Raw genomic sequence first — 12308 nt, 5'->3', positions numbered from 1 at the left:
CACACACACACACCACATACACAGATGCACACCACATATGCACATACACACATACACACATAATAATACAGTTATAAATCAATAATAATAAAATTCATGTAATTTACATGGGTGAGGGAGAGAGAGAGAGAAAGAGAGACCTGAGCCATGGTGCGAATGATGCGATCATAGTCCTCAGGTGAGAGAATCCCATTAACCTGAGCCACATCAGTAAAACCACCCTGAGAGAGAGAGAGAGAGAGAGAGAGGAGAGAGAGAGAGAGAGGGGGAGAAAGAGAGAGAGGGGAGAGAGAGGAGAGAGAGAGGGGGGGGGGAGAAAGAGGGAGAGGGGGAGAGAGAAATGTTTATACTTTTACCTGTCCTGTATATGTCCTCATACAGAGCTAATTTTCCCTGTTTCATTTCTCCACATGGCTGCCCGCCTGCTTGAGGTATAATGAGATGAGGAGAGACAAGCGATCCATCCTGGCCGGCCACCTCCTGCCTAACCGGATGCCTACACCATGATGGACATTATTACATCTTTTTCGGTCTAAATGGACATTATTGCATCTTTTACATTCTGTCTACATTCTGTCTATATTGTTGTTGTTGTCATGGTGACCGGTGTCGGCCAGAGGAGGATGGGTTCCCCCCCTGAGTCTTGGTTCCTCTCAAGGTTTCTTCCTCATGCAAAAACTAGGGAGTTTTTCCTTGCCACTGTCGCCTTTGGCTTGCTCACTGGGGGCTAGGACTCGGCACTTGTAAAGCTGCTTTGTGACAACAACTGTTGTAAAAAGCGCTATATAAATAAAATTTGATTGATTGATTTGATTGAGAGAGAGGAGAGGGAGAGAGAGAGAGGGAGAAAGAGAGAGAGGGGGAGAGAGAGAGGAGAGGGAGAGAGAGAGAGGGAGAAAGAGAGAGAGGGGGGGGGGATTGTTTCAGAGAAGGTGAAGTACATTTCTACTCCATCTGGGAGTTTATTTGTGTTTTAATTTATTTGCAATCTGAGAACAGAAGAGCAGAAGAGACTCATTTATTCTGATCACTGCTCTCCTCCTCATGTGACGTCACACCACCACATCCTCATGTGTGGTCACACCACCACATCCTCATGTGTGGTCACACCTCCACATCCTCATGTGTGGTCACACCTCCACATCCTCATGTGTGGTCACACCACCACATCCTCCTGTGAGGTCACACCTCCACATCCTCATGTGTGGTCACACCACCACATCCTCATGTGAGGTCACATCTCCACATCCTCATGTGAGGTCACACCACCACATCCTCATGTGAGGTCACACCACCACATCCTCATGTGATGTCACACCACCACATCCTGAAATGAAAAAAAATGAAATGTGCCATATTTTGTCAATTGTGATTTTTACACCCCAATCGAAATTTGTCCTCCGCTTTTAACCCATCTGTGCAGTCAGAACACACACACACACTAGTGATTACTAGGGGGCTGTGGATCACACGTGCCCAGAGCGGTGGGCAGCCCTAGCCCGGCGCCCGGGGAGCAGTTGGGGTTAGGTGCCTTGCTCAAGGACACCTCAGTCATGGCCTGTCTGGGAATCGAACCCACAACCCTCCGGTCACAAGTCCAGTTCCCTAACTGCCAGGCCATGACTGCCCCTGTGAGGTCACACCCAGAGATGGGGACTCGAGTTTGGGACTCGGACTCGAGTCGCACTTAAGTCGCATATACAGTGACTTCAGACTCGACTTAGACTTGCATTCAAAAGACTTGCGACTCGACTTGGACTCGTGATTTGAGACTCGTGAACAATCTTTTATTTGTAATGTTCTTTTGTGTTTCATTTGACAACCTTTCCTCCGCCTGTCTGTATGCTTTTTACTTCCCGCTGACGTAACATTCTCGGAGCGCGGACCCTCGCGCCGGTCGCGACGCGTCAAGTATTTCGCAAGTGACCGTTGCGCGCGACTCCGCACACGCGTACCTGGCCCTGCGCTCGCCGCAAAACATCGCGATCATGGCGGCGCTGGTGAGGACGCTCGCTTCTGTACCACCATTCATAATAAGTTTTGGGTACAAAACAAGTACAAGTAGCAAATAGAAGAGCAGCAAACTGCAGCGTGTGTGGCATAAAAATACTGGACGCTGGTTCCACCACATCTAATTTTATTCGCCACCTGAAAACCCACCCGGAAAGGTTAGTCGCTGCCTGAAAGGTTATTAGCAATATTGCAATATTGGTATTGACTTGCCAACAGTGCATCAGTAGAGAGGGTGTTCAGTCATGGAGGCCTCATAATGCGCCCTCACCGAGCCAGGCTAGGTGCAAGTACCCTGTCAATCCTGATCTTTTAAAAATGTAATGCGTTAGTTGCATAAAAAGTTTCCTTGTATTAGACACTGAAAGACACCTTGAAGTTCAAATAGATTGTGTTTGATCCAGTTCATTAGGAGACAAATAGTTGTTGCTGCAGGGCTTTTTATGTCAGAATCATTATTATTGTAAAATTTGAATTCTGTTTTTAATTTTTATTTTATAATCACTAATTTGGTTGCTATTTTCTTTATATGCAGACCTTTCATATATATGTGATTTTTTAATTTCACAGCCCTCCTTTATCTTTTAGAACAAAATATAGCAGATGTTCAACTGAAAGAAAAGAATATTGTATCCAGAAAAATGTCAGTTTTGTAAGAAAAATACTTTTTGGAGAAAAATACGGATACAAAATTTATCTGGAAAACATTTGTGTGTGCATGCGCACTTTTAAAAATTGTATTTCTTCATTTACCAGTTTAAGCTATTATACATCAGAAGTGTCATAACAGACCATTACAACTATACAGTGATTTGCGACTACAGTCAGTGGCGGAGCTAGACTTTTATCATTGGGGTGGCCAGAGGGTGGCCAAAGCTATTTTAGGGGGTCCATAGACTATGACAATGTATATTTAAGAAAAGCATTCATTTGCAACCAAAATCTGTAAATGTTATACTTTTCATATCAAGTACATCTTAAGCACGCAGGAGATCAGATTTGTGTATGAAATTTGCAGTTTTTTTAACAATGTGCAAAATGTACAACATGTCAAAGTAAAAACACAGATGTGCTACTTCTGGCATATCTGGCAGTTAAATGTGTTCAGTTCAGTCCAAATATACGAAATAGGAAAGTTGCTTTCAGCATTCCCTCGATCAGTGAGTGACTGTTTTTGAAATAATTTATTGCACTTGAGTACATATTTTCAGTAACTTGCATCACTGATACGGTTACACAAACTTAAGTCGGGGCAAAGAAACCACTGTTGATGTAATGTGTAGTATATTATTTTTCCTAGAAAATGGTCTTTTTTTTACTATTTATTTATTTGCAATATGTAAAATTATAATATAATTCATTCATAATATTACCTGCACCTACAAAGTTTAAAAAAAATGGAAAATGTTTTATAAGCTGCACCGGGCTAAAAGCCGCATATATCTACTGAACTGAAGACATTTAACTGAACTGAACCTGATCAGTTTCTGAACCTGTAGCATTTCACGTGCGACAGTTTTTGCTTAGAGCTGGTGTTGTGGGGCATTCCGACAACCCTCGTTTATCCGCATAAAGACGCTACAGATTATATTGTCGATTTATACATAAATAAGAGCTAGACTTTAATTATCCATCACAGCAAATGGCATTATCTATGTCCAAAGACACACTGGCTCAAGGGTGTTGATTATTTAAAATAAAATACACACTGGCTATACCGAAGTTCACCTCTGACCACGACATCGCAGTATTACGTCTAAATATCTAGTTAGGACAAAACAAGTGTGCTCAATGAACTAAGTTAGTCACTGTAACTCCCGAATATCATCTGTAGCGTCTTTATGCGTGTGCAAACGAGGGGACTTGGAATTTGTCACAACACGTTCGTTTGAAAAAAATTCTCCGTCGTGCCTGCTGCTTGCATGTGCTAAATGAAATTGAGCATTGAGTATTCTTACCGATTACAAAACGCAACAGGCTCTCAACAAGATGTTTGATGCGGTGACATGTCAGTCATCTGGGGGGGCACTAGGGGTGGCCAATCAGAATTCAGGGGGGTCCAGTGCCACCCCGGCCCCTGCTTTGGCTCCGCCTATGACTACAGTGTCACTCAAATATTTGGGACTTGACTTGGACTTGAGAACAAAGACTTGAGACTTGACTTGGACTTGAGGTCAAAGACTTGAGACTTGACTTGGACTTGAGGTCAAAGACTTGAGACTTGACTTGGACTTGCAAAAAATGACTTGTGAGCATCTCTGGTCACACCACATCCTCATGTGATGTCACACCTCCACATCCTCATGTGTGGTCACACCACCACATCCTCATGTGAGGTCACATCTCCACATCCTCATGTGAGGTCACATCTCCACATCCTCATGTGTGGTCACACCACCACATCCTCATGTGAGGTCACACCACCACATCCTCATGTGAGGTCACACCTCCACATCCTCATGTGTGGTCACACCACCACATCCTCATGTGTGGTCACACCACCACATCCTCATGTGAGGTCACACCACCACATCCTCCTGTGTGGTCACACCACCACATCCTCATGTGTGGTCACACCACCACATCCTCATGTGAGGTCACACCTCCACATCCTCATGTGAGGTCACACCTCCACATCCTCATGTGATGTCACACCTCCACATCCTCATGTGTGGTCACACCACCACATCCTCATGTGAGGTCACACCTCCACATCCTCATGTGAGGTCACATCTCCACATCCTCATGTGTGGTCACACCACCACATCCTCATGTGAGGTCACACCTCCACATTCTCCTGTGTGGCCACACCTTCTTTAGAGGTCATGATTCACTTCCACATCTATAAATACCAAAGGTCTTGCATCAATATTCAGGACAGGACAAGTGTCCTGAAGCAGCTGAATGTTCCTCCCTGCTTATGGAGTGTGTGTGTGTGTGTGTGTGTGTGTGTGTGTGTGTGTGTGTGTGTGTGTGTGTGTGTGTGTGTGTGTGTGTGTGCGTGTGTGTGCATGTGTGTGTGTGTGTTTTCTAATACATTAATCTCAGGGGCAAAAGCAATATAGACTGCTGGAAAAAAACACCTACAAAGATCAGAGGGAGAGAATGTGGATTACTCTGTGTAAATATCTAGGAATAGATTGGATAATCTAGTAACGTAATACGCGGGAAGCGCCTGCCCCAATCACGCGCCACCTCCGTTCGTCAGGCTAATCTTGTTAAGATGGCAGGTTTTGAGCTCCTTCGAGTGTTAATGAATGTTAGAAGATTGTGCTCACGCGGCTCGTGTTTCTGGAGTGGTGTAAATCTGCGTGAACAACCCCGTATGTTCACGGCGTTCTCTCCCAACGAGCTAAGCTACGTTAGCACCGAGCGGGCACGCCTGTTTGTTAGCGTCCTACTCTAAGAGGATTAGGGTTCCGCTTTGGTTCTTTAGCGCTTGAGAAATAGCTTCTGCTTCACTTCACTCAACGACCACCAACACCACACAACAACCCCCCCACACACACCCCCTCCCCCGCAGTGTGGTCACCATGGAGACAAAGCCAAAGCGAGGCTGCCATAAACAACTGGGGTCATGGCAACAAAGCAGAAATGGGCCTGTGGTGGTTTTTGTTTATGTGCAGCACCTCAGACGAACGTCTCGAGACAAACGCAGCGTTCTGTCCGCCCCTCTCCCCTTCTCTCTCAACCGGTCCCTCCGCTTCCTGTCTGCACCCACAAGTCTCCTCTTCATTCAGCTGTCTGGTGTGTGGGGGGAATTACAGCGTTTATGAATGTTACTTGGCAAGGCTCTGCTTAACCTCTATTAGCGGAGCAGGCTGACGGGCAGGAGCTGGATAATACAGGCTTCTGTTTCCTTAAGGGCTGCTCACAATATCACAGACAGCAGCTCAGAGGAATGTGACCAAGCACAGAGAGAGAGGGAAAGAGGGAGGGAGAGAGAGGGGGAGGGAGCTATGTCTTCATAATCTCCATTCCTGCTCTCTCCCTTACTCCCCAAGCATAGCTCACATAGCTTCATGACACACTCTTCACAACACCCTCTTCAAAACACACTCTTTACGGCACATTCTTGTTCTCACTCACGGTGAACTCATATCGTCACGAGCCACAGACAAGCTAACTGAACTTCGGCTTTGAAGAAAAACTCTCCGTGTTAGTATTCTTCACAGAAGTCCACCTGAACTCACGTCAGCATCACTCTCACTGTGGGAATTTTGCCAGATAACATGTACATGCACACACACACTCTCTAACATATACATTCAAACACACACATTTAAACACACACACATATTTTCACACATGCACACACATTCACACACACACACATTCTCTCACACACAAACACTTTCTCTTTCTCAATCACACATTGCTACAATAAGAAGTGAACGCACAAAGAGCTCAGGGTGGGAAGAGAGGGGGTGTGTCTGTAGTGAGATGACACGCCCCCAAGGCTGAGGGCCTGAGCAAGCCCCTCCCACTCAGCTGAGGGCCCCGTGCTGAGTCAGGACTGGTCCTGCACCCTTGCACCACCTAACAACAAACCCGGCGTGACAACAATTATGAGTCCCGCTCAAAAACAATGCTACGCCCCTGTCGGCCACGCCTCTGTGGGCCACGCCCCTGCCGGCCACGCCTCTGTCGGCCACGCCTATGTCGGCCACGCCTCTGGGCACTGACAGCAATATCTTCACTGTGAGTAGCAGGAGATGTGGATGTTCTTTAGATCAACAGCCCCAGTCATGGAATCTGCAGCGTTACTTCAGAAGATAGATGAAGATTCAGTAAATACAATTATGAAATGTGTTATGAAATGTGTTTCATGAAATATGTTTTAACTGCTGCCTTTTGCCACTGAGCACTTACATAGCTGAACTCACGCTAATTTACAGTTTCACTCATTGTATTAAATAACAGTAACTTCAGTGTGTACGTTATGTATGGAATAATGATACGTTAGATCTCTCTTTGGCTGTTAGGAGCTCAGTAGGTGGTTCTGATGGATTAGAGGACTGGCTGGTGTCGTTTGGTCTGCTAAGTGTAGATGTGAGATGTTTCTCCACCTGCTCCACCTGCTGCAGGGACCTCTGCAGGGTGAGGATCTGCTGGAACAGAGGACTCTGCAGGACCGATCTCAGAAGAGAGAGCTTCTCCTCGCAGGGCACGTCCCCCCCCCTCTCCTTCAGACGCACCTGCAGCCTCTCCACCGCCTGCAGGCAGCGCTGGGTATCTGTGTCACACACACACACGCACACACACACGCACACACACATGCACACACACACACACACACACACATGTACACACACACACACACACACACACACACACATGTACACACACACACACACAATTTCATCAGAACATAAAATGTTTATTTTGAATATATTTATATATTCAATAAATTCATATTAACTTGAACTTTTTCAATAACACCACCAGGAATAACTATAAATGATTGTTTTCTTTGGTGTTTTGTGTCCCAGAGCTGGGTAATAGAATTTGAGATCAGGATGCCTCCTGGGTAACACTACACGTCCCACTTGGTAAAGGAGAATGAAATAGAGTGAGTGATTGAGGGGAGAGGTGGATAGAGAGAGAGTAGGAGAGAGGGAGAGAGAGAATGAGAGAGAGTGTGGGAGAGACAGAGAGAGAATGCAGCTGGTGATACAGCTCAAGAATTTATCTTAGTTTTGCCCAATGTCTGTCCAAAATAGTTTATAGTTTGAGGAGAAAAACAAGACAGAAAAGATGAGTGAAAGTTCAACTCCATAACGTGTGTGTGTGTGTGTGTGTGTGTTGGGTGCTGGTCTAACAATCCCTAGATAAGCCCCTGAATCCCACCTCTGACGTCTCCTGCATCACTGCATTATTGCACATAAAGCCCAAGTAACTTCAGACTGGGGGGGGGGTGAGAGAGAGAGAGAGAGAGCGCCCCAGCTGTCGGCAGATAAACCGTCCCGGTTCCGCTCACTCCGGGACCGCACCGCAGGACGCAGCGGGCAGGAGGCTTTTGTTAACTTCGTGGAGGAGCTGGAGGAGCGTCCGCCCCCCACCAGCTCCTCTCGCGCCGAACCGCGCTGACGGCTAAGGTGCTTCAGGCCACTTCCTGGTTTCTGACAGACGGGATCAGTTTTCAGTGATGCATAACCGGCACCGCTCGACTGCCAAAACGAAACCGACACTCTTCCGTCCGCTCCGTCTCGGGTTCGGCTACGGAAGCCGACGCGTGTCGCTGGAGGCCAGACGGAGGCACGGGGAAGGCCGAGTTTGGAGACCAGCCTTTGGCCACACAGGTAAAAAATACTCACTGACAAAGCGCCAAAATATAAAACCGAAAATCCTCAGATTTGAAGTTTCAGCCGACTATAACACTGTTATTATTATCTCACAGGCTCCTCACACCAGGACACAAACATGGAATCACTGGATTAAACACTGGGACAGTCAGCAAGACAAGACACTCAATACCTGCTACTGCAAAGGGCACTTTACCCACAAGCCTCTATATATCACCAAATCCCACCTCATCTTTCTCTTTGGATAATACATCGCATCCCTACTTTTAATCAGTGAATTTATTATTAAATGCTGAAAAGGCCACTCCAAAAACCACTACACACTGATATCCATCCTGCTAATTTACCCCAGGGCATTTAATGTGTTAATTTACCCCAGGAAGGGGCATTTAATGGACCGCGTTCAGCTCTTCTCAGTCACTGTTTAGGGCTTTACACCATACATCAGGATGAGATCAGATCCAGCCTGCAACCCTCCAATCACACGGGAGCCATTAACTGTCTAATCAGACAGCACCACCTCCAATCAGATGCCAATCAGCAAACCTCTAATAGTCTATTTTACAAAATATAATATAGTAAATAACAAGTATGAAGAGGAACAAATACTCCAGGCCACAAATAAATCATTAATGCATTCCTGGTTTGCTTTTCCTACAACCAGAAATCTAGCATCACTCAAGCGTCAAACCACAGCCAATGGTCTCTGTCAGGCAGTTAAGAGCAGAGGAGGTCACTGTGTGTTGCTTTTGCAGACTGACTCAGACTGGATAACACTCCTGAATAACACTCCTGAACAACACTCCTGAACAACACTCCTGAATAACACTCCTGAACAACACTCCTGAATAACACTCCTGAACAACACTCCTGGATAAAACTCCTGAACAACACTCCTGGATAAAACTCCTGAACAACACTCCTGAACAACACTCCTGAATAACACTCCTGGATAAAACTCCTGAACAACACTCCTGAATAACACTCCTAGATAACACTCCTGGATAAAACTCCTGAACAACACTCCTGAATAACACTCCTAGATAACACTCCTGGATAAAATCCTGGATAACACTCCCGAATAACACTCCTGGATAACACTCCCGAATAACACTCCCGGATAACACTCCCGGATAACACTCCTGGATAACACTCCTGGATAACACTCCTGGATAACACTCCTGGATAACACTCCCGGATAACACTCCCGGATAACACTCCCGGATAACACTCCCGGATAACACTCCCGAATAACACTACTGGATAACACTCCTGGATAACATTCCTGCATTTCTCTTAAAGAAACTGTGCAGATATGTGCACTGAATTATTTGCAGATGATAGTGTAACCGTCCAGCCAAATCTGAAGCAATTAACACCATAGTCTCCTCTGACTTCTCTAAGCTGCCCCAGGCCTCCGGAACTGTGAGTGAGTGTGTGAGTGAGTGAGTGAGTGAGTGAGTGAGTGAGTGAGTGAGTGAGTGAGTGAGTGAGTGAGTGAGCGTCATGTACTTACCGATGCTTTCAATCATTCTTACTTCCCAGATTTCGCTGATTCGTTCACAAGACACCTGTAAATATAAACAATAAAGTTTACGAAATGAACACCTTGTTTGTAGTAAGCTGACACTCCCATACTAAGCACTGAGCAGCGTCCTTCCTGAATAAGAGCCACGGTCAGATAACAGGTTAAAAACAGAAATTTAACGGGCCCTTTCCTGCATCTAATCTCCTCACCTCGACGGCACGCAGCGCATCTGATGAAAAACAGCAAGGAACTCTGAAGCGCGCGCGTGCTGGTGACTGATAACTATCCCGTCAGCTCGCGGGACAGAACGCAGAGCTGCAGAGCCGCGCGCGCCGCGCAGTGTCGGGACGTCTTTGTCTTTATCGTGGACAGATGCTCACACGGAAACCTTCTAGTCTGTCCATGGTCAACCCAGTCTAAATGATCTTATTTGACAACATTAAGTCCCACAGCCGCACAAAGTAAAAAAAAAAACAATTCTACTGCATTTCCAAGTTGCATGTCTGTTAAACATTTTCTCGTATCAAAGAGTTGCAAACTCCGTGAGTGTGAATGATTTTATGTATTCCTAAATGTATTGTCTAAACAGGTGATCCTGCACCAGCTAACATTAAGTAAACTACTTCTAAGATTACACTTTAATCTGTCTGCTGAAGAGAAACGCTGGAGATAACGTGTTAAAACAGAAGCTAACGCTTGTGAAGAAACACGATCAAGTAAAAGAGACACCGACACTATTTCAGTATCAGAATAATTATATTAACACCAACACATTGTGACTAGAATAATCGGACGGTTATTAATATTTTATCGCCACTTGGAACAACGATCCTAGAATAACCAACAGACCAACGACTGCGTTAAAGAGGTTTCAAACATCCCGTAATCTGAAGTTAACACTGTGTCTTTGGTATTAGTCAAGAATGAGTACCAATAACTCAGACACACTGGGCTACTGATAATCAACCATGTGCAGCTACTGGTTTACTCTGTGAGTATATTTGTGAGCTGTATTGATGGATGTATTGAACTGAATTGTATTGATATTTCTGACCTGCACTGTACAAAAACAACAGCAACGATCGTGATACCATCCAAGCAAACTTGTGTTGCACAGGCCAGAGTAGACCCGACTGGACCTCAGGACACACCCGTCCGGTACATTAATAACGGGTACTCACATTTCACCTCATGAATGTTAAATAACTTACTGTCTCAACTGTGTTAGCCTTGATGTGATCCTGTAGTAACCCGTAGTCTTTAGGACATACCACCGAACCAGTGTTATATCACACACACAGTCCAAACGTGTCCTACTGGGACATGACACAGATGCTCCTGTCACGAGCTCGTGCCAAACGTGATGCTGACCACCAGTGGAAGTATTAATATATATATACATATATATAAGTATCGCCTCCTTTAGTATATTCCCGAGACGCGGCCTTATCTCAAAACCTCAGAGGAGCTGATCCGCTTTTCCGAGCCCTCCTCCCTGGAGCTGAGACACTGGACCGAGGGAGCAACAGGCTGCCCAGATCATAATAAACCGAGATATTTACGAACCTACGTGTGTGCCGACCGCCTCCGATCAAGTCCAAAACGCTTTAAAAGACACTTCCAACAATGCTGACCGCTGTGAATGTAAAAAAGAGCCTTAACACACGCCAGGAGTGATCCGTCACTGCGCATGCGCCAGCGACATTGTTGCACACCGCACCGGATTTAATAACAAAGTGTGAGTAAAGATCAAACAAACGCGCGTTCCGTCGTTCTTGAGTAAACACGGTTCGGGCCGCGCGCGTTTGGAGCGGAACCGGGAACTTACGTGCGCGTGGAGCCGCGTCCGGCCGCGTGTGTGTACGGGACGTGTCCCGCGCTACTCCCCGTTTAACGGAGACGGGCGCAGTGCAACCCGAGCCGACCCAGCCATCCGGCGAGCGCGCGGCCGCCCCCTCGGACACGAGCACCGCTCGGTGGCTGCCATGACAACTGGCCCTTCAACCTCCTTCACGGTGTCGAGCGGACGGAGGGCGCGAGGCGGCGCGAGCGGGCGCGAGGCGGCAGACCTGCTGCTCACCGCGGTGTTTAATGACCTGAAGTGGCCGCGTGCACGTTTGCGCGTGGGAGGACGTGTATAAGAATAAAGAGGCTGTTTGGTGTCCAGGCTGTTTTCAGGAAAGTTTAGCGCCCCGTGTATTTGTGAATTCTCATCAGTGTTTTTTTGTTACGTTTATTTTCACACCTTGCCCGTGGTTTCGTGCTCACATTAATCGTTTGGTCCATCTGTTTTCTTTGGTGTCCTGGTAGGCCTCTCGCTTCCTAATAACACACTATTATTATTATCGTTGTTGTTGTTGTTGTTGTTATTGTTACATAGTGACAGATTCTGAGTATAGGAGTCCTCCTGCATGTGTTAGTCTGTGTGCTTGGTTGTCTGTTAGTCTGTGTGTTAGGTTGTGTGT

General features: G+C 46.2%; 1 protein-coding gene across 10 annotated transcripts in view; it reads right to left on the bottom strand.

Annotated features, from left to right (window-relative positions):
• mpdz (multiple PDZ domain crumbs cell polarity complex component) overlaps positions 1–11808 on the bottom strand; it is a 49089-nt gene extending 37281 nt beyond the window's left edge. For 5 of the 10 annotated variants that reach the window (XM_077018877.1, XM_077018922.1, XM_077018930.1 and 2 more), the window contains exons 1-4: positions 11672–11808; positions 9832–9886; positions 7080–7246; positions 141–221 (exon numbers count right to left, since the gene is read on the bottom strand). In XM_077018877.1, the coding sequence (XP_076874992.1) occupies positions 141–221; positions 7080–7246; positions 9832–9847 (264 nt within the window). In that variant the 5' untranslated portion in view covers positions 9848–9886; positions 11672–11808. Of the gene's footprint in view, positions 1–140; positions 222–7079; positions 7247–9831; positions 9887–10052; positions 10073–10897; positions 10943–11054; positions 11295–11409; positions 11558–11671 lie in introns of those variants that run through there. The other 5 variants (XM_077018955.1, XM_077018886.1, XM_077018895.1 and 2 more) reach the window with 5 other exon arrangements.
• Between the last annotated feature and the right edge of the window lie 500 nt (positions 11809–12308).

Source organism: Brachyhypopomus gauderio, chromosome 1 (genome assembly GCF_052324685.1).
Source record: "Brachyhypopomus gauderio isolate BG-103 chromosome 1, BGAUD_0.2, whole genome shotgun sequence".
Classification (NCBI taxonomy): domain Eukaryota; kingdom Metazoa; phylum Chordata; class Actinopteri; order Gymnotiformes; family Hypopomidae; genus Brachyhypopomus; species Brachyhypopomus gauderio.
Note: the sequence above shows the minus strand (reverse complement) of the source record. Positions and strands in the feature narration are given on the sequence as shown.